We start from the raw sequence: 22,825 nt of genomic DNA on the forward strand, positions 1-22,825 counted from the left end.
ACTTACCTGGGACTAAGCCCTGTTGAGTTCAGTGGGACTAACTTTTGAGTGGAAGTGCATAGGATTACACTGTTAATTAGTTAAGATACTGGGATGGATTATTTTTTTTGCGCCATTATTAGTCACAGAAAATGTCTGCAGCTGTTCCACATTATGGTTGCCCTAAACACCTGAACATTCTCCAATTCACATTTTATCTCCACCCCGACCCTCACGGTTCCAAGTGCTTTTATTGTCATGCCTTTCCCGGAGTCTGAACTGAATTGAATTCAGTTTAAGTTAGACTGTTGAAGGTTAAGCAGGAATTTCAAAATTCATTGGATCCAGGCTGCTGCTATTAGATAAAAAGTATCAATTCATCTGTTAGATCCAACCATCACATTCAGTTATTCTTAAACATTAACACTCTCAAATAACACCTGACCTTGACACCAGTGTCCACTTAAACATGTTTCTGGTTATTTAACTTACGGAGAAGGTATTCAGAGCTGTCATGATCATAGTCGTTGTCTTCTGGGAAGTGGTTGATTCGAAAACAGTGCCCTTTATATATCCCTGGAAAGGAAGGGGGGAAAAAACCAATGAAACAGTTTGGAATATGCTGGAAGAAGCCTGTCTGAACAGGATTTGGTTGGCAATCCTCCCATCCTCAGGAAAAGAAAAAACAAGCAGATGAAGAGATAGTGTCTGTGAGACAGGGATCCTGGGATTGTCTATGGCCTTTAACTTGCCAAATACTGAGTGATCATCTTTTCCAGCCTGACTAGGCTAACTCTATTAAAAAATAATAAAAATCCATTGGTAACAATGGGAGGATGAACAGTCCTCTTTTCAAGATCAAAAGCACAAATCTGTATACCTACTCTTTCTGTTGCATCTTGAATCCTCCCCTCAAACAGCTTTTTAAAATTGCCATATTTTCGTAGACCCATTCTTCTGTGCCTATGCCCCTTTAACCTAAGCAATTGCAGATTTTTTCATTTGGATTTTCACCCTCATTTTCCCTGGTGTTTTCCTTGAAATCTGCTTCTTTTCTTTTACAGATTTTCCACAAAGTCGATGATTCATGACCTTTTCTCGCAGTCAGCCCATTTAATTCAGGATGGCAGATGCTTAAAATGAGTGTACTTGTTGAATATAGTCCTACTGGAGAAAACCTCAATGAGGGAAAATAGAGGTCCAATTTACCAGCTTTAACCCTTTTATAGCAGTAGTCTGGCCCAGTTCAGATGTCACAATAAGCCAGAACTGCTGAGAATTCTGCCTTACCATGAATGAGCAAGCATGCTACTGCATGCTGATCAATGATACCGCTTGGATCCTCTTGCTGGCAGGAGCACTTAAACAAACAGGGGGACATCTGCCCTTAGTTTGTTTACTGTTACATCCAAACTGGGATCATTGGCTTGTTGCTCTTTTAACAAGCCAGAATTATAAGCCAGGATTTGTTCTTGGATGAGTCAAGTGGGGGCAATCAAGCGGCAGGCACAAGCATGCTTACTTATTCATGGTAAGCCAGAATTTGCAACAATTCTGGCTTATCATGATTTGAGAATGTGGCTGTAGAGTGTTGCTTGGCTGATATTTAAACACCAGACCACTTAAGGCTGTTGTGGAGACCCACTGCGTTACTTTAAAATCCTTGATGGTTTTTATCTCTTTGGTTTTGCATAAGGAGTTTTTATGTAGTCTGGTTTCGTAACACCAATGAGGCTACAACAAGCAAACTGAAATGATGGTCGCACTTCACCCACATTAGCCCACTGATGGATAACATGCCTGGCTTTAAAGCAGGAGTGGCAAAGAAGTAGTCTCTTGTAGGTCAGCCTTCCCCAACTTGGTGCCTTCCAGATGTTTGGACTTCATCTGCCATCAGCTCAGTCAGCATGGCCGATGGTCAGGAATGCTGGGAGCTGTAGTCCAAAGCAACCAGAGAGTACCAAGTTGGGAGGGCAGTAGGAAAATAAAGTGGACTTGACCCGGCACATATAGTGAGGGCTCCAGATGAATGTGTTTGAGGAGATTGTGGGGCAGCCAGAGGTCTCTAGAGTAGCAGTCTAAAGCAGGGATGGCCAACATCTGTATTCCCAGAGGGTCATTCTTTTCTCTTGACAGTAGTATATTTTGCTGCAATGTGGTCCTGATGTAAAATAGCACCACCTTAAAAGCAATATCCTATATTGGGCAAATGGACAAAGTTGACCAAGAGTGCTTCAGTTGCCTCAACCTCATTTTGCTCTGGAGGAACAATGGGTCAGTGTTTGGGGGGCTATTCTTCAACTGGTTACTCTGGATGTCTAGGAATGGGGGTGTTCAGAGATATTTTTATTTATGCTGGTGTGCATTGTCTTAGTGACAAGGAGCTTATGGTATTACAAACATCCTGTTCATAATGAAGGTTCTAGTATGCGGTTTATTATTAAATGCCCGTCGCAGAATGACAGGCTGAGTCCCCAAAGTTCTATTCACAATCTCCCCCCTGTAATCTCGTGCTGCAACTGTATATTCCCAGCTCATAACAAAACCGATTTCTCTTGGGTTGCTCCCTGCTTTGCCAGTCTCATGCAGAGGTAGACTGTTCTGCTCCTGCCGGTCTTTAAGATGGGCTTTAATTTAAGTGTCTCGATTGAGTGTTAGTTCTGTGAGACTCTGTCAGAAGATGTTTAATGCTGTCATTACAACATAAGTCATGCCCCAGCTGAGGCAAGTTGTCTGCAGAACGTGCCGTGCTCAAATTGGCTGTATCACACTGCTGCTCTATCATGGACTGTGGTCAGAGGAAAAGCAGCTGTTGGGGAAAAAAGAGGGGAAGAGGAGGGGGAGGGAACACCAGGGGGTAAAACACACATTGATTTAGTCTTGAGGCTTTGAAAGCAGGTGGGTGCTGAGTAAGGCGGGAAATCAAGCTTCCTGGAGGAAAAATACATATAGGGTAAGCGGTGCTATCAGCCAGGCGTTGTTTGACACCCTGACAGTTGTGATTCTAGTTCAAGTGTCTGTCCACATGCTGCTAGTCTGCACATGTTCTGTCTTAAAGGGTTGGGTTTACAAAAGGCAGCATTTTACCAGAAAATCACTGGCTGTTATGTGAATGAGCTGGGGCTTGTGAGTTCTTCCCTCCTCTTCCTTCTCCTCTTCCTCCTCCTTCCTCCACAAGGAAATCAAAACCTTCCATTACTGCTTTCAATTAACCACAGTTTAGCATGTTGTCCAAACCCTAATTATGATTAATTTTAACTATGATTTACTAAAACAAACTGGCTTCATAAATGATGGTTTGAAATTGGCTTGATTTTGTAAACCATAGTCAAGAATAACTTTTGTCCAGATTTAAACTGAGGTTAGCTAAAAATAGGAGCAAAAGCTTCCAAACTTCTCTTCAGGCGTGCACTGGAGGAGAAAGGATGGGGAAGCTGATGAGGCTGAGGCAATAAATCATAGTTTATCATTGCATCCAAACGCAGCCCCCGACACTTCTGTGCAATTATAGGCCCATATTAAATTATTTAAGCATATTGGTTATTGTTGTTCGTTTGTTTGTTTTTCTGTCCCTATGTTGGATACTGTATAGCAAAAGTTTAAAATTTAGCATGGGCCTTTGTTCTGGTGATTTAGCAAAACTAATGTGGACCTGAAAGGGGTTGGTTTCTTGCAGACTCAAAAGCATGTGACTCCCTCCCCCCTTTGCATTTGAACCTCAGGGAAAGGACATATAGAAAACAGTCTGATGTTGTCATAAATCTCATCTTCTGAGATTAGTGGGCCGATCAAGTGATGGTGAAGGCAGAGGGCTGGTAGAGAGCACAGCAGACGCATTCAGCAGATTCTGGTGACAACATTGCAGAAAATATTAGCGGGTAGATGGCGGTGAGGAGGACTGCACTCATTGCAACAACCTTATTTCTGTCCCTGTTTATAATTCTGATATTTGACTGTATTTCAAGTAAGCACAGGTCTCTAGGGTGCCACTTTTAATTTTAATTGTGTAATGTGAGGTGTTTGCTGAAAAAAGCGGTTAAATGTACCACCACCTACTTGGACAGCCCTGCCCTATACTTTCTGCAGTGACTGTGAAATGTAAGATCACACACACTGATTGGAAATAGTTGTGAGGATTCCCCTTAGCTTGGCGCTCACAGCCCCAACAGGGAGGGCACATGGTGCACTAAATGCTTTGCCCACCCCACGTCTTTCCTAATGGGGGAAGGTGCATGGCGGTGAAGCATACTCTTCTCCAACTATTTTAGCTTCCATTCTCTGTGTTGACAGTAAACACCCCACCCACTTTGCATAGTAAACCTGGGCCAGATCTACATGTTGTCAAATCATTACAAATGTGGAATAAAAAGCTGGAAATAACACTATAAAAGCGATGTATGGAATGTGGATTATGCCCCAACACCCCAACAGTTATCAGTGCACTTCAATACCACTATAAAGTGTAGGTTCACCATCAAACCCACTTTTTTCTCCTGGTTTGCCTCCGCGATTTCCACCTTTGCTTCATTAGCGGGTCAGGCTAATGGTCCCTTTTACATGTGTTTGTGTTATTGCCACTGTGCTGGTGAAATCTCCTTTTGGTTGTTTGCTCTCCCACCCCGCCCCACCCCTTCTCCTTCCCCCTCCAGTTCATTGGTTCTTGTTGTTCAACTGAGCCAGTTGGTTTGACACAGCATGCTGGAGGAGGAGAACCGCGCCACCCTCTTTCATCAGCAAGACCTCCCTTCAAAGAACCCCCCCCCAAAAAAAGGACATAGCACAAGGATGGCAATACACGGGGGTGGAAGGGCATTTTAATCCTGCATGGAGGAAATAAATCAGACTTTCCCCAATCTAGGAAAACACAGAAAATGGAGGGGAAGAGGCGGGGTGACTGCAGGACAGGCACAACATCATGTGAGTACTGTGTTGCAAAACAGCAAACCATGCATGACGAGAGTGTGATAAAACACTGGTGTGATGGAGCCCTAGATCTAGCCCTGCTGCACCTTCTCTGAAGAAGTAGGCCGTATGCTATGTGTATATTGCCCTGAGTTTATGCGATCCTGCATATATTTTCAACAATGGATCTATGAAACTGAAAAAATGATGAACCCCGTTATGATAGGAAGCAAAATGTGAGTAGAACGAAATATAGCTCCTCCTGGTGAAAGAAAAAAGTAATGGTCAACACCCCCCCCAAAGTGGTTTGAGCAGGAATCTATTAATAATTTTCCCTACAAGCGGGACCCGCAACAAAATGTTGAAGTGTGCAGAGCTCTTGTTCATTGTTCCAGTCAGCCTTGCCCTCCTCCATGATACGCCCATTCTGTTCCTCCTTCCACCCAGTTTTCCATGTTTTTCTACAACCATTAGTAAGAATTCCATGGCTAATGAGCACGCTCAGTCCTTACTCAGTTGCCCCCACTCCTCCCCCCCCACCAAGGCTTAGGACTTTATTTGTTCTTCTGTGAACCTTAGAGTTTCCCCAAGCCTGCTGATAACTTCCACTAGTGCAGTGGCAGCACAGGCTGTCATGACGCCTGAGGTGGCTTCTGCCATCACCGTGACCCCCCCACACACACCTGCCCTGAGTAGAGTGAAGATGGACTCTCTGAAGAGCCACGTCAGCCACGGAAAGCAGCTAGAATGGCTCTTCAGAGAGTTGCCCTGTCAGAAATACATGGCACTGAGGAGGTCTTTCCTCAAGAGTGAGGCATTGGCTGGAAAGATATCCAAGGAGATTGTCTGTGATGCAGCAGATCTCCCAAGAAACCTCTCCTTCAGAGTAACCCCCCTCTGGCTAAACAGAGGACAGGGTGGCTGCTCTGGAGGAGGGGGGGTGTCCCAGGAAACCGCCCACAGCACAGTCAATCTCCTAGGATACCTCTCCAGCCAGGCAGTGCCTAGATCTGAGGAAGGATTTCCCCGTCCATAAAGGTATTTCTGAATATCTGCATACTTATGCTGATACATTCCTTTTAGTTGTACCATTTTGACTGGCACCTGGACAATTAAGATCACTGTTCATATATATGATGATGTCTTTCAGCTCATATTGTTAACCTCTCTGATAGCTAAGCAACCAACAGGTATGCACATTAATCCACAAGAATCAGACCCTTCAATAATAAAGGGAGTCATTTTGTACGGTAGGTTAAAATTATACAGTAATTTACCTTAACTATGGGGAGGCTGGCATCCACCTAATAGCTCCTCTGGTAGAATAATAGACAGACACTGGGGAAAGTGCTGTGTCTGTTGGTTGTCATGAAACCGAGGAGCTACATTCACTAGTGAAACCAATTACAGCTTATAACGTGTTCCTGCGTATTACTACTATTTCTTCGTATCTGAAAAGGACAAAGGAGCATTATATCAACCTAGCAATTCCTTATTCTCAAATTCTCAAATTACAAGCATGTGATCTGCTACACAAACTGACCCCTTTCGTATGTGACCTGCTCCATTTTGTATTCATCATCGTCTTTGGCGGATTCTAGGCAATGTGCAAATCTGGCTCGTTTTGAAAGCCTGCTTCTCTTTGCTGGAACTTTTACACGCAATGAAATTTATTCTTGATGTGTGCTGTGAACACTTCAGTCATCACCCAACACATTGCTTTGCTTTCCATTTACTAAATACACATCATGAAACTGTTGATCCTGTGCAGAAACCAGTCAAGGCTCATTGCGCGTAATGAGATTATTGACTTTAGCCACAATCTTAATGTGAGCACGGCGTATGCTGTGATTATTCTGGTGATCCACCCCACCCCGCCCTCCACTTTCAGCAGCACTCTTGTCTGGTCTCCCAATGCCTTCTAAACTGTTCTGCACCCTTAAGAATAATAATACAGAAGCAATGTGGGGATTTGTGTGAAGGGGAGCTGCTGAAAGGGTTTTTTTTTAAAAAAAAAAATGCATAGTATGCACAGAGATCTTAAACCTCTTAATTCAATTTAGGAGAAGCTCTTGGGGGCTGCATTCCAGTGGTGGGTAGGGGCAAAAGGGGCAGAGCCAAAATATCAGCATATTGTAGCTTAAAGTTCTTACTGCCAGCAATTAAGCCCTAGAGAGGCTTCTCTCCCGTTTGGAAAGGGGGGGGGGAACATACTTATCTGCATACTTATGCTGATACATTCCTTTTAGTTGTACCATTTTGACTGGCACCTGGACAATTAAGATCTTCGTATCTGATGTTAGTGGGGCGGTGAATCCGCTCTGGGTTTTAGTCGGAACTCCAATGGAGCTTTCCAAAGTGCTGAACCCTATCTCCAAAATGGGTTCAGCACTTGAATGGCTTCTTCAGAGTTCTGATTCGTACTGACTGGAATCTGGAGCGGATTCACTGCCCCACTGACCTCAGAGCCACCAGCTTCCACTGTGAAAAAACCCTGCAAAAGCCAGGAAACCACCAAATGATTGGTGGTTGGGAAGGGGGCATGGCCAGCCCTGGAGAGCTGAATTGGGTTCACCAGTGGTCCAGATTTGACCAGTTAGCCTGAGGTTCAACAGCCCTGTTGCATGTGCATTGCTGGAATTTAGCCTTGCAGAGGTTACCAAACCAGCTACAACCATCCATGCCTTGAAATCTTCCTTCCATCTTTCTCCCAAAAGGGAGTCACTCTCATTCACCCACTCTTATAAGGCTGCATAGACCCTTGCTCTTTTTTTTCTTAGAGGGAAAGAGATTCCAGTTCCACTTCCTTGTTCCTTCTAACCATAAACCAGTGAGTGCTGTGCGGACATGAGGCTGAGGAAGCTCACCCCTTGAGGGAAATGTGCACTGAAGGTGGGCTGCGTGTGTCTCAAAATTATGGCTACCTATAGCTGCTTTGAGGCGACTATAGCCATCATGAGGTTTTCTTCCATTCAAAGCCTTGTTAAGAGGCAAATTATGAATTGGGGCAGTGAAGTACAGCCTCAGATGTAACTGCAAGCCCAACCTTCCTAATGCTGCTGCTTCCACCACCACCATCAATAATAATCACCATCCTCCTGTTAATATGAAACTAGCTGTCTGACTTTTCTACCTAATTTTACTACTCTAAACCGGATTTATGGTTGCATAAACAAGCTCAGAATTCAGCCATATCTTACCTGTTCCTTTCTCCATTTTTCTCAGAAAGTGCATTGTTCTGCTTAAATATTGGAATTCTGACCCCAAACCTGCTTGACCTGCCTGGTACATCCATTTCTAATTTTGATGTGTTCCCTTCTGACATCTTTTATTCCCGAGATCTATCATATCTTTGAGAAGAGGGTGGAAAGGAAGCCTCTCATTTTCTAGACTAAAATTCTCCTTATGAGTCTCACTGCCTGGCTTAACTGACAGAAACTGTTTTATCTTCATTCCTGTTCTCTTTTGCTTCACTTTTTTTTAAAAAAACAAAAATCCATATACTTCAAAACATTCTTTAACACCTTGCTTTGACTTCGTCCATACTGACTGCATTGTAGCATGATGAAATGTAACTTCTTCAAGATGTCTCTTGCCTTGCATACAAGCTACAGCTGCCTGTCATTTTTCTTTGACTCCCCAAATTGTAAATTGACTGAAGCTAGTAGGGGGGAATTTCTTTTATGTTATTTATTTATTTGATTTGTACCCTACCTTTCTACCAAAAAAACAAAACAAACGGTGCCTAAGGCAGCAGACAGGCACAATTACCATTTATTAAAGCAATAAAACAATACATTAAAACACAATAAAATATAATAATTGCAGTATTAAGAAATTAAAAAAAAAACTCATCCAACCCAACAGACCTACTTAAAGGCCAAAGGCCTTCTTTAATATGGCGTTTTTTGCCCATCGGTGGAAGGATAACACACACACACACACACACAGAACTTAGGTCTAATCTACACCAAGCAGGATATTGCACTATGAAAGCGGTATGAAAGCAGTATATAAAAGTCAGGAGACACACTATTGCTTTACAGTGGTATTGAAGTGCACTGACAACTGTTGGGGCCCATTGACACATACCGTATACTGCTTTCATACTGCTATATCCTGCTTGGTGTGGCTCCTACCTCTTATATACCACTTTCATAGTGCAATATCTTGCTTGGTGTAGATTAGGTTCTAGTTTCCCTCGGGAGGAAGTTCCACAGGCTGGGAGCGGCCACTGAAAAAGCCCTCTTTTGGGTCTCCACCAAACTCACCTCTGAAGGCAGTGGTCTTGAAAGAAGGGCCTCTCCAGAAGATCTGAAGAACTGGGCAAGCTTGTATGGGAGAAGGCGGTCTCTCAGGTAGCCTGATCCCAAGCCATGTAGGGCTTTATAGGTCATAACTAGTGTTTTAATTCTGCCTCAAATTCTGTCCAGAAACAGACTGGTTGCTGTAACAACTGGTGCCAACTATCTCCTCCCTTTTCCCTGAGGCTGGTGCTTTGTCCCCAGCTGATATCTGGGATTAAAGGAAAGGTCAAATTGTCACATTTCTCTATAACAAGCACCAAGGGAGGGACCCAACCCTTTTCTTATTGCTGCTTCCCTATTATCTGTGGGGAAACCAAGCCACTCAAAGGCACGTCTGCAATTGACAATATGAATATGTATTTTGTCATTTACATTTGGGTGCTTCTTGTACATAAGTTCAAATAGCAAAGTGTGAATTGGAACTAAGTCTTATTGAATTCAGTGGGGCTTGCTTCCAAGTAAACATGTTTATGACTGAGCAGAAAAGCTATTTCCTTACTAAACAAAGAACTGCTTTTGGGGAGTTCTATGAAGTGTACTTGTGAAAGACATGAATCAGAGCACATTGCCGATCCATATTTATCAGGAGACTATGGATTGTATCCAACTGGTGTCATTGCATTGATGGAAGGCTCTTTGGTCCAATGGAGGCTTCCATCAGCAGAATGGGGAGGGGATTCGCAGTGATTTCTCTACCCCACCCCACAGCCTCCTGTGCCCCCACATCTGAGGGTTAGGGGACACTGGATTAGTTGAATCAGCCAAGCTAATGTTCCCATGAGCATAACTGCCCAATGCATGTTCAAGCATGTTCAAAGCAACTCCACATTTAGCAAAGGTGCAGCTATTCAGCTGATGTTAGTAATATGAGACAACACCTCAAACATGAAGGGGGATATCAAATTGCTGTGCTATTTTAAGCAAGGGCCAAGTTGGCTCTACATGCTTTATAGATTCCAATGGTCACATACAGCTCATTGCTGTTGTCCTTTCATTTTTAAAACATTGCTTCCAGATGTCCTTTTCATTACTACTCTTTAAACTTGGCGTTTCCTTTTTCTTAGGCCGTTTCTACACCTGCCTTTCCCCCCAGGATTATCCCTGTGCATTCAAATGTGCATTCAAATGGCACACAGGGGATCCCGGGAGCAGGCAGGGACGATCCCTCCATTTTCCTGGGATAATCCTTAAGTGAAGAAAGGGCTTAGTCAACATCTCTTCAGTGAATTTCACACAGGAATCTCTTTTTGAAGCTCCCTTGTTGAAGAATTGTAGGTTGGCAGCAGAATGCCCTGGGAGACTGAAACATCTTTGCACTGGTTTCTGAACGTTGCCATCATTTATGTCAAATTTGTGCCCATTTGTTCTTTTGCATAGATACAGATTATACTTTACGTAGACATCTATTATATTTACAGTAATCTTTCTTATTTACCATTACAGTTTTTCAGACCTGGATAAATGTTGGCCTCAAATTATTGACCTGGAAGGTTGTGACATCCATACCACCACACCCTCCGGCATCATTCCTGGCCATTGCAGCTGCCAAAAAGACATTCCTCTGTTCAAGAAAAGCAGCTCTTATCAATCGATCAATATAAGAAAATCCTGAAAAATCAAACTTTGTCTGCTGAAACTTTGAAAGTGAGTAGACATCCTGCTTGATGAAGCGAAGAATGACAACCCGTGTTTATTTTCATGTTGTCAAACTGTGACCCATGCCCACTGAGACAGCAACACTGGGATTGTCACCCCCTTTAGGGTGGACTGTCATCCTTTTGGTTTCATATCCTCCAGACTATCATCCATTCTCTCTCATTAATATGGTGATCACCCGTGGTTTGATGGGATTATCTATAGAGCCTGCATCAAGGCCCATAATTTCCTTAGGAAAAATGGTGAATGAATTGACAGATATGTCATCCCAGAAGTCCTTGTTATTTTATATATTCAGGCACCAGTAAGGGAATACTTAGGTCACGACTTGCCACCCTCTGAAAGGCCTAGAACACGCTGTTACTCTCAGGTTTCCTTGCATGTCTTGAAGCTAATTGCTTTTATCTTCTTCTTTCCAACTAAGATCCAAGTCACACAACCTCCTTCCATACACTGTTGCCTCCAGAAAACATTCAGCCCATGCTGACTCCCTGTCTAGCAGCATATTCTAGGCAGGTTCATGTGACTGCTGCCTACCAGTGTGTACCAAGCTCAGAATGTGCAAGCTATTAGTTAGTACATTGCCATGGCTGTAAGCAAAGGTGATACTGTGGTTTGCAGCACCCTATCTGTGCTAAACTCAGTGTGTGACAGCTGGTTACTGCACTTCCCTGCCTGGTTAAGACTTTGATTTCTTTTGAGTAGCTAGTAATGTCTCCCAGAGCCACTCTCCCAAATCATAGAGGTTTAGTCCTGACATGACTTCTTATGAAATCCCTGACAGATTTTGCTGAGAAAATCATTTTGCGATTCCCGTAGACAAGTAACAGATTGATCCTACATAGGTGGGCTTAAGTCCACATTGTGATGGAATCGCTCTGTTTGACTCAGTGATTCCCTGGCCGGAGAAGGGGGCCTGACTCAGCCAGCCCAGGCACACGCCCCTTCGCTGCTGCTTGTTAACCCTTTATAGTCTAGGTTCTCAAGGAAACAACACCACTCTCCAGAGATAGGGACCAAACACTTTTATTCTTCACATTACACACTAAGATAAACACGTAAGAGGTTTTGGGGAAAAACACGGACAAAGGAATAACACACTTAGGATAGCAGGGACTAATACCTTACCCTCTCCCTTTACACGCTCAAGCCTAATAGAATTCACACTCACTCCCCACTTAACCACCCACCAGCCATAGCTCCGGCAAGGTCCCTTGCTCAATTGTACCCAAGCCTGGACTAAAACAAAACAAACTTATAACTCTGCAACTCAACCTCTTGTTGCTCACTCTGACTTGGCTTTACGCCACTCAAACTAGGACTCTTTCCCTCAGCGGCCGCGTGGAGCTTCCGCCAGCCAGCCAGCCCGGCCTGGATGCTCTAACTCACCACACACACGCTGGACTCCTGACACCCACAGGAAAAAGACCGGACCCTTAGGTGCCTAGGCCTTTTATCCCTTTCTGGGACCCCCTTGTCACCGGACCCACCCTGACCAATAGAAACACCATAGCAACCCACACCTCTCCCGAAGGGAGGGGGAATGCTCCCAGACATTGCACAGCTGCAGCTTGTTACTCTCCCTGGTACCAGCCTGGGGAGGCGTTATCAGATGCCAGGCGCTTCTCATCCAGCGCGGCCTTGGCATTTCACTTGCTACTCCCTTTTCAGACACAAAGAAACCCCTCTCCCTCTCCCTGGGATGAAGCAAAAGATGTTCTCTTAAAGGGACCATGGGCTCAGCCCATGACACACATAACATTCAATTAGGTACATTTCACACTCCAGTTTCAGGCTGCAAGGCAGGCATGGAATCTGATCAAGTGAGAACACCCCCCTCCCGAACATGGTTGTCTGCAAGAGTAACTCCCAAACTGTGAAGTGATTTTAAAATGTGAGCAATTGTCCCTATAATTAAATCATTCCAGGAAGTCTAGGGTGGCCATATGAAAAGGAGGACAGGGCTCCTGTATCTTTAACAGTTGCATAGAAAAAGGAATTTCAGCAGGTGTCATCTGTATGCATGTCGCAGCTGGTGAAATTTCCTCTTCATCACAACAGTTAAAGCTGCAGGAACTATACTGCAGCTATACTGTGACCAGATTTAAAAGAGGGCAGGGCACCTGCAGCTTTAACTGTTGTGATGAAGAGGAAATTTCACCAGGTTCTCTATATGTACAAATGACACCTGCTGAAATTTCCTTTTCAATACAACTGTTAAAGATACAGGAGCCCTGTCCTCCGTTTCATATGGTCACCCTAGTAACTACTTTAATAATGAGGGGAAAGAGGGCAAATATAACCTAAAGCACTCTGTGGAGGACAATGCCCTGTTGCTCCATTGGGAACCCTGCTAGCCAGGACGAAAAGTGTGTGCGTGCTCCTTCTTCCCACCAAAGTTCTGAAACCTTCTGTGCTGTAGCCTGTACAATCTCCAATATGGGGTGCTCAGAACTGTGCGGGAGGACTCGGTATTACATAAAAAATGAGAATCCCACGGCATGGTCAGGTACAAATCTGCATTACATTTATCTACTAAAAAAGCACAAGTTGCTATCAGGAAATAGAATGGGATGTACTTAAACAGGGTAAATTTCTCAACTAATTGACTGAAGAGTTCTTAAAGGAGTCTAAAGCAAAGGTGGGCCTCCAGTTTTGGCCTACAACTCTAATCAGCCCTAGACAGCAGAGCCATTGGTGAAGGATGATGGGAATTGTAAGTCAAAATGTTTGGAGGGACACAGATTGCCCACCCCTTGGTCTAAAAGATACTGTATTGCCTTTGTAGTGGGTTGCAAGTGCCGTTGCTTATCAAGGGCACAATTATATAGGCCAAACCAAAAAGGGCCAGCTTTTCCAAAACTGCTTCAAAATCCTCTGTCGTAACCAAACTTTTGCTCTTGGCCTAGTCTGCTAGCAAGCAGGCTCATCTTGGCCTAATAAAAGGGGAAATTTTGAGAATAGGCTGTTGGGTCTTGCCCCAGACAGACCTGGACACATGTGCACTGCAGACATATTGGGAAACGGGGGGATTTCAGTAAAATTATGCAGTAAACAAAATGCGTCAGAAAAGATGTAAGCAAGAAGAGGGGTCCTTGAGGAGGCTAGACCCCACCCCGATTGTAACCGATCAGCAAGCTTAAAGCCTTAGGGCCTTGCCAGACCTACCTTAAAATGTGGGCGTGTGGAAGGGCCAGCCCACGCTAGAATAGGGTGACCATATTTTGGAAACCAAAAAGGAGGACAACATGGTCGCCTCTCAAGGGGGCGTGTCCAGTACCAAGGGGGTGTGCCCACCCCAACATAGCCTTGGTCACATGTCTGATTTTACAGCACACATTTAAAACAAATCTGTTCTACATAACATCTTAATGTTAAAATCACTGAAATGAAGAACAAGTAAGAGATTCAATGTATCTGAAATTAACTTCACTCACTCCTACTTTTGTAGGTTTTGCTGTACTTTGAAGCTTTTGCTATACTCTGTGTGTTACATTCTCCCCTTCCCTCAAATATCTTTTCTGACTGTATCTTCACTCGTTGCAAGCTGCTGTTGCTGTTAACAGGGTTTGCTACTGGCCCCAGATCTGTTTCAAATTTGGTATGGCTAAAGCTCTACCTAAAAGCTATCATGGTGCCAACTTTCAGCTCTTTATCTTTAAAAATGACGATTTTAAAAATAATAATTTTAAAACTTCAATTTTTTAAAAAAATTCCTAAAAAATCAATGGATGAACGATCAAATTTGGTATGACTAAAGCCCTTCCTAAGAGCTACCATTGTGCCAAGTTTCATGTCTTTATCTTAAAAAATGACGGAGTTATAAGCATTTTTGTTAATTCCCATTAGAGCTGCTCTTTGGAAAAAAATCCGGATTTCCCCTCCCCCTCCCAGATTTGCCATCAAAAACCCGGGCAAGTCCGGGCAAATCCGGTCATATGGTCACTCTACGCTAGAAGTAGCGCGGGCTATCACTCCTATCCACACATCGACGCGACGGGGTAAAGGAAAGCCCCGTCGCATCAGCCATTTTGTTTCTTCCTTAAAGGGGCCATGTGCGCAGGAGCGCACCAACGATAAAGGTAAGGTTTTTTTTTAAAAAAAATAAAGGGTTCCCCGCTCCCCCCTGCCTGCGATCTCTGATCCCTGCATCCCCCGTGATCTCTGATCCCCACCCATCCCCTGTGATCTCCGATTCCCCCCTATCCCCTGGCTCCGGTTTCCCCCCCATCCCCCCTGGCTCTGGTTTCCCCCCATCTCCCCACCCTGTCCTGATGGAGCGCTGCGTGCTGCCCGCCACATTTACTCATGAGTAAATGCAGTAGCCGGGAAAAGCAGCGGAACAGGCTACATGCCCACGGTCTTGGGCTCAGTGCCGGTTATCCCGGGCCAAGGGAGGGTTACCCCTGCCTGAGCGCGGGATCCCCTGTGCATCAACTGGATGCACAGGGGCCGGGCCAGGGCTTGCACCAGGCTACTCCATCATCAAGCAAGGCCCTTAGTTTCCTTTTATGGTGGTAGGAATAGGAGCTGACAAGGCACTAGGGTACAGAGAAGGCTTTGCTCTGGAGATATGGTCCTGTCTTTATCTGAGGTTCTTGGAGCATCTTTTAGCTCTATTACTTGATGGGATTCCTTGCCAATGAAATACTGTAAACTTAACTTTGCCTTCTTTCTATTTCTGCGTGAATGATGAAAGTAACTTAATAAATTAAGGAAAGCATCTTTTAAAGTTGTTGTTCTTTTGACTCAGTGCATCCTTGCACCAAGACAAACCACCTTATAGCCCAAGCCAAAATTTAACAGACAGGAGATGGGGACCTGTTTTTCATGGACTAGGCAGGCTGATTAATTGTGAAAAATCATAACAGGTCTTAGAACCCATACCTTGACTGCAGTATTATTATCACCAAGGTCATGATGCTGGATTCCATTCTTTTCCTTTTTTACTGCTTTTGAGGCTTTAGGCTCCGGGACGTATAGTGTCAGAAATTGCTGGTGCTAGAATCAGGAACTTTTGCATAGTTTTTCTTTTTCCCTATATGGTGGCGAGCTGCCAAGTGCAACAGTGCAGAAGGTTTCCTATGCTAATAGGTCTTCATCAGTTTCCACAGAGACTCTGGCAGCCCATTGGTTTCTCCTGGCCAGGTAGGGCTATTATGTTCAACTTCAACCTTTGCTTCTCTGTCTTGCTTGTTGCTGCTTAGATCTGGCTTTTCTAATGATGTCTTGCTGCATTCCTAGATCATTCTAGTTGCTGAAATTTCCCTCAAGCCCTGATCCCAGGCCTGTGTAATCTCTTGCTTTCCAAGGCTACCTAAGACCCAGCATCATGAGATGCGGTTAGGATAAGGAAACAGCTACTTAAAAAATAGCCAAGGAAAATAAAAAAACCTGTTTAATATATTCAATAGGACCCTGGAAGATGAGGTTTTATGAAAAGCCTGACCTACTGAAAGAGTTGGTTATAGCTTGAAGCTACAAAAAAAGCACCTTGTGGCATAAAATTCATATATATATATGTTAACTGTTTGCAATATACTAAAGTGGGCATACTGCATGTATACTGTAGGGATATGTAATACACAGGGGCATTCATCATCAGATTAGGGAAGGGGTTGGTTACTCCTGGTTTCGTATAAAACTTCTCCAGTCTCAAGCAATCCATCACCAGATACCAGCCCCTTTTGAAAGGTTTATTTCATTTAAGAAGTTAGAGGAAGCAACCATAAATCATTTTAATTGAAGGGAATACTTTCAATATGCTGTCTGGTTTCATAATGCAATGACCTTGATTCGGGCCCCCCATTCATTCTGTTTCTGTGCCAGCCAGTTGTCACAATCTCTGGGGATTGATGGCACAAAACAGATGATGATAGGTGAGTGAAAGGATAGAGGAAGGGGGAGGAAGAGAATGGTTCCATGTGTAGAACACAATGTTGGTAGACAGAGTTTGAGAACGAAACGTCAGCAAACCCTTGTGTTAAGCACAAGTTAAGCTGCATTTGGACAACATGATAGTCAACAGTGGGGTAATAATCAACTCAACAGTTGTTTATCTAGGGGGTACTCCCCACACAACATGACAATAATCAACCATGGTGTGGATTAGGCTCAGTGTTGAGTTGATTATTCATCCATGCTGAGTTGATTTACTCATCCCTTGCCCTCTCCCCCCACCTCAGTACTCTCACTAGTAACCCATCAGCCATTGCTGGCAAAAAACTATCCTGCTGGCTGAAATAGAGCATCAGCCACCGTTTTGACTGCTCTTGCCTAGTGACTTTGTGGCTGACGAAATACTAACGGTGGCTGAGGAAATAACCAGTGGTGCTGTCCATACAGCACAATGGTTCAAATAGCCAACTCTGCACAGCGTTGGTTATTTGCATTGATTATTTTGGCCAAATAAACAACCATTGGTTAAAAAACTCCCTCCACACAACACGATAACCCACAGTGGGTTAAATAAACAACCTTCGACTATTTAAACCACTGTTGGTTATTGTGTTGTTTCAACCCAGTAAGTATAATGCAAGGTGGGAATCTACACTGATGTTATTCTAACATTTTGAATGGGTTACTGTGACGCACAGTGTCACGTGACCCTGGGTCTCCAACGTTGTAAATGAGTTGTACTTACAGGTTCTATTTCTTAGTTCCAGCGCGGCTACAGATTCATGTGCCTCGTTCTACCGGTAATTTTCCTCTCCCTCTTCTCTGAGCAGAGCTGCTGGGTTTGCTCCGCCCACTTCTTGTTCTCTTTCCTTCGCCCCGTTTGCTAACTTATCTGCTACAGCAGATAAATCACACCAGCGTTATACTGTGCAATCACTGACAATTGCATGCAAAGGACTCAGAAGTTTTCCACCTTAGAATCTGCTTTTATTGTGAAGTACTCCCATGCATCCAGCCTTAATTGTGCTCCTTTTGCAAAAGATTCGCCCCAGCCGCTGCTGTGGGTGCAGGAGCAGGATTTAAAACAAATGCTTACATCTGCGTAAACTTTATAGATAAAGACACCAAAATTGGTACAGTAATTCAAATACCAAATTTGAATCAAATTGGGTCATCCGTTGATTTTTTATGATTTTCTTTTTAACATTTCCCCCCTCTTTGCAAAGGAGCTGAGGAGCACTCAAAGGATCACTGTAGCTCCGTGCAGGAAAATTAACAAGGGTCTTTGCTCCCGGTCCAAAACTCATGACCAGCAGGGCTTAAATGGGGCTGCTGCTAAAACTTTTCAATTTGGTCTCCCATCCAAACCCTGACCAAACCCAGCCCTGCTTAGCTTCAGCAAAGTGGCTAGCTCCTACACATTCAGGCAATTCCCTGGGACTTGTGTTAAGAAGTTTTGGGAGGGGGGTTGTGTGTGCTTATGACTATTGCCCTGCACTACTGGCTAGGAATGAGGCAGGCAGAGGGCGGAGCAAACCCAGCAGCTCTCAGAGAAGAGGGAGAACAACGGAAAGGATTTAACAATGTGCTCTGCAGTAACGTTACAGCTAAACTTAAGTCACGCTAGTGTGCCCCGTGATACAGAGAACTGATACAGAGAACCACGTTAGAAAGGGACACTAGCAACGTTATAAGACTAGTGTAGATCCGGCCAAGATATCGTTAGTGCTTTTCCTGTACAGTTGTTGTATACGTTTATAGCTCATCTTTTCAAGCAAGGTACAAAAGATACTTATATAAAACCCAAAGCAATGCACAGCAAAATATAAAATAGGTTGTTGCCCAAAGGAGATGTAATCTTAGAAATTGCATAGTAAGATATTCTGTGGGGGGAAATAAAAGGATATGGGTAGCACTAACCAATCAAAGTGGCAGCCTGGGATTTGACTCTTGCATCACTCCCTTATTGGCCTACCTCCTAGACCAATGAGAGTCTGTGCTAAATCTCTTTTCCTCTCTCCTTCACAGGCAGCATCAATGGTGTTGCTCAAATTGTGTCTAAATTTTCAGCATTTACATGAGAGGAAGATGGGTGCAAACCCATCTTTTGGATTATATAATAGTTAAGGCATTGATTGTAGCTAATAACTGGAGACTATTGCTAAAATAAGTCGAAGCATGTTGATATGGGCATTTCCCATGCTTCCGCTTCCATGATTTATTGTTAAGCTGGAAATGTGCAATAAGTATCTAAAAATGCAGATAGTGATGTTCCATAGGAAAAAGATTTGATCCTTGACCCTGATTAATTCTTGAGCTGTGCAGATGTCTATTACCCATATTAGTCATGTAATTACCAGTTGAACTGCCCCATGAGGGATTTCAGCATTATGTGTCTTGCATTGCCAGGCAATGCCAGGCAATGCAAGAAAATGAAATGTCCAGATATGTAAGTATTGGCAGCTTCCTCAGAATACCAGGTAGATTGAGACACCCAAATGCCTTCCCTTGCAATTACCATCCTCAGCGGGTGCTAACTCAGAAGTAGGAGGGAGAAGCCAAGAATTTTAGTCTGAAGTACAAACTCTATAGAACAGCCTTCCTGATTTGGGTCCCTCCAGATGTTTTGGCCTAGAACTCTCATCAGCATGGCCAATGGTCAGAGGAGTTGTAGGCCAAAACATCTGGGAGAGATCAAACTTGAGAAAATCTGCTGTAGAATATCTAGAAGTCCAACTTTGCCATAATTCTGTTTCCCCAATGATTATCGTTGTCGTCGTTGTCGTCATCATCATCATCATCATCATCATCATCATCATCATCATCATCCTTTGAGATCTAACAAAGACACCAAAGAGCAAGTTTCTAGCAGAATATGTCACCTTCTTATTAAGATCTCCAAGAGGTTTACAACAAGAATAAAAACAGATTAAAAATACATGTAATCCTTTAAATTTCCTCTGAGTTAGAAGTGATGCATTCTGGGATATTACACTGGGATGTTAGGTGTAGGCGTGGCTATGACCATAATTGCTCATTAGGTATTTACTAAGGGCATAGCTAGACCAGCCGATATTCCTGGGATTGCACCGGGATCATCCCCACAGGGCATCCCGGGAGCAGGGAGGGATGATCCCTCCCTTGCCCTGGGATATCGGCAGGCCCTTTCCCCCTGCTTTTTCTGCGGTCTCGGGATGATCCCAAGACTGCAGAACGTGTGGGTGGGCGTTGCGGGTTGTCCCGGCTCCTCATGAGTAACCACATGTAGACCAGGGCGACAATCTCGCAATCATAAAATCATGAGATCGTCGCCATAAAACCCCCTCGTCTAGCCATGGCCTAAGTCATATGTATAACAGGAGATTGGGGAAGAGCTATAAGACAGAGAAAAGCTCAAAATGATGTTGGGAGAGGAGAAGGCATGACAGATGGGCAGTGCCTGTGGAGAGGCAGCACCAGACAGCAGCCTTTGGCCTTGGATTTTCCTTTGATCTGACCGTCTCCTGCGCCATGCAAGTGCGCATGGAACTCTGTGTGAATACCTTTTACCGCGGTTCCGTGATCACCTCTGTGTTCTCAGAGCACCATGAATCACTAGGTATAACTGGATGTATACTGTTCCTGGCTTGCGCTAATTAACAGTATGCAATTGAAGCATTTAATTCCTCAAGCCTGCCAGTTGAATGAAAGCGTTAAAGCTAACGAGGGAAACAACAGTTGACCGCGCATTGCCAATGAGGCCTGTTTAAAGGACCCACGTTTCTTGGGATTCCTCAGTCTGAATGAAACGCTCAGCCTTTTCATGGCAGCTCTGATGCTCAAAATATGAACAAAAGGCAGCATGTGCCCTTTTAGCTTTAATTATTTATTAGGTGGGGGGGGCGCGTTTCCTGTAGAGATTCAGAGCAACGCTTTTAAGCATGTTGCTCCTGGGTCTCTACGTCGGTTCAAGCACTGAAGAAACGCAACAGTACACAATTATCTAATTTATTTGCAGCAGCCCTTCCAATCATGGCTAATGCCTTTGAAATGAGATAATCAGTCTGATTTAGTTGCAAGTAAGCAATGCATGAAAAGCAGAGTAAAACGTGCCCACATGGCAGGTGCGAGATCACATACTGATAAGAATTCCTCCTTGCATTACTCTGTGCCTGGGATTGTTTCAGTTATCAAATGCTTTCAAACGAAAGAGAGTCAAAAGTAAGGGGGCTGATATATATTATTGATGGGTTTTGAATTAAAATGGCAACTTAGGAGCTCTGATCTTCTTTAGTATCTTTTTCACACTTCACATAAAATAACATCCTCTCCCCTATCATAGTAATTCAGGAAATGAAAGGAAAGTCTACTGCAGGCATCAGTAGGCTGTCTCAGTCTTTCAACGTTATCACCCACTAGAAGCAATGCCCAATGAAGAGATTAACACAAGGCACAGTTGAGTCAGGTCATAGGTCTATCTTGGCTCTTTCTTTTTTTTTAATCAGCTACCCTGACTGGCAGTGGGTCTCCGGGGTCCCAGGAAATGGGTTCTTTTGCCCCCCATCTTGTAATCTGATCATTTTAAACGTTCAGATGCCATGCCAAAATATGAAGTGCATTCTGGTCTTAATCCTAATCCTTAATCACACAACGCATAGTTAAATTATGGAATTCACTTCTGCAAGAAGTAGTGACAGTCACCAATTTGAATGGCTTTAAAAGGGGACTGGACATATTCCTGGAGGAGAAGGCTCTCAATGGTTACTAGTCCTGATGGTGATATGCCTCCTCCGGGATCAGATGCAGTATGCCTATCATAGAATCACAGTAGAGTTGGAAAGGGCCTATAAGGCCATCGAGTCCAACCCCCTGCTCAATGCAGGAACCCACCCTAAAGCATCCCTGACAGATGGTTGTCCAGCTGCCTCTTGAATGCCTCTAGTGTGGGAGAGACCACAACCTCTCTAGGTAACTGGTTCTATTGTCATACTACTCTAACAGTCAGGAAGTTTTTCCTGATGTCCAGCCGGAATCTGACTTCCTCTAACTTCAGCCCATTATTCCGTGTCCTACACTCTAGGAGGATCGAGAAGAGATCCTGGCCCTCCTCTGTATGACAACCTTTTAAGTATTTGAAGAGTGCTATCATGTCTTCCCTCAATCTTCTCTTCTCCAGGCTAAACATGCCCAGTTGTTTCAGTCTCTCTTCATAGGTCTTTGTTTCCAGACCCCTGATCATCCTGGTTGCCCTCCTCTGTACACCAGTTGCTGGGGAACATGGGCGGGAGGGTGCTGTTGCACTCATGTTTTGAGTCTGGATTTCCTGCAAGCTGCTGGTGAGCCATTGTGTGAACAGAATACTAGATGGTCTGATCCAACATGGTTTTTCTTATGTTGTAATGTATTTAGAAACAAGTGCCATTGATAGGATCTGCCTCCAAGTAACACATTTTGGATAAATTTGTAATGCACATCTCTACTCGTTTTGGCTGCTGGCAGAAGGGCAGTATTGGATCCTGCTCAAGTATTTATTTATTTATTTAATGGGGTTATTCACTTATTTAATGCAGAAGTGGGCAACTTGTGGACCTCCAGAAGTTTTGGTATACAACTCCCATGATCCCTCACCATTGGCTATGCTGCCTAGGGCTTATGGGAGTTATAGGCCAAAATATCTGAGGGGCCATAAGTTGCTCACCCCTGATTAATGTATATCCCGTTTCCTCTAGGGAGAGGAATTTAATGTATGCCCCATCTCAAGAGATCAAAGCAGCATATATTGTGCTATTTTATTCTTGTCAGGTAGGTTAGGCTGAGAAAAGTGACAAGCTGAATATCACATAATGTGCTTCATGGCTGACTGGAGATTTGAACATCAGTTTCTCAGTCTTAGATCAACACTCTAACCAGTATACCACACTGGCTCTGTTATGGGTGAGGTCTTGTCTATCTCTTCTTTGACTTCATCTGTTGCAATGCCCAGAGGCCTAGCCACTATTCCTTTGGCACAAGAGCACTTGCTACTGTAGTTCTGCTCACAGTCGTGGCTAGCTTATACCTTAGTAAAATTAAAGTTCTGTTCCTCTCAACCAACAAAGCAGTCA

The 22,825-nt window shown here is 43.9% G+C and overlaps 1 protein-coding gene across 1 annotated transcript in view; it reads right to left on the reverse strand.

Moving 5' to 3' along the window:
• Positions 1–22,825, reverse strand: part of CACNG4 (calcium voltage-gated channel auxiliary subunit gamma 4) — a 95,488-nt gene that overhangs the window by 20,021 nt on the left and 52,642 nt on the right. Inside the window, exon 2 of the mRNA XM_063120023.1 lies at positions 472–555. Coding sequence (XP_062976093.1) covers positions 472–555 — 84 coding nt within the window. The remainder of the gene's footprint in view (positions 1–471; positions 556–22,825) is intronic.

The sequence above is a fragment of the Elgaria multicarinata genome, chromosome 3 (assembly GCF_023053635.1).
Source record: "Elgaria multicarinata webbii isolate HBS135686 ecotype San Diego chromosome 3, rElgMul1.1.pri, whole genome shotgun sequence".
Taxonomy (NCBI): domain Eukaryota; kingdom Metazoa; phylum Chordata; class Lepidosauria; order Squamata; family Anguidae; genus Elgaria; species Elgaria multicarinata.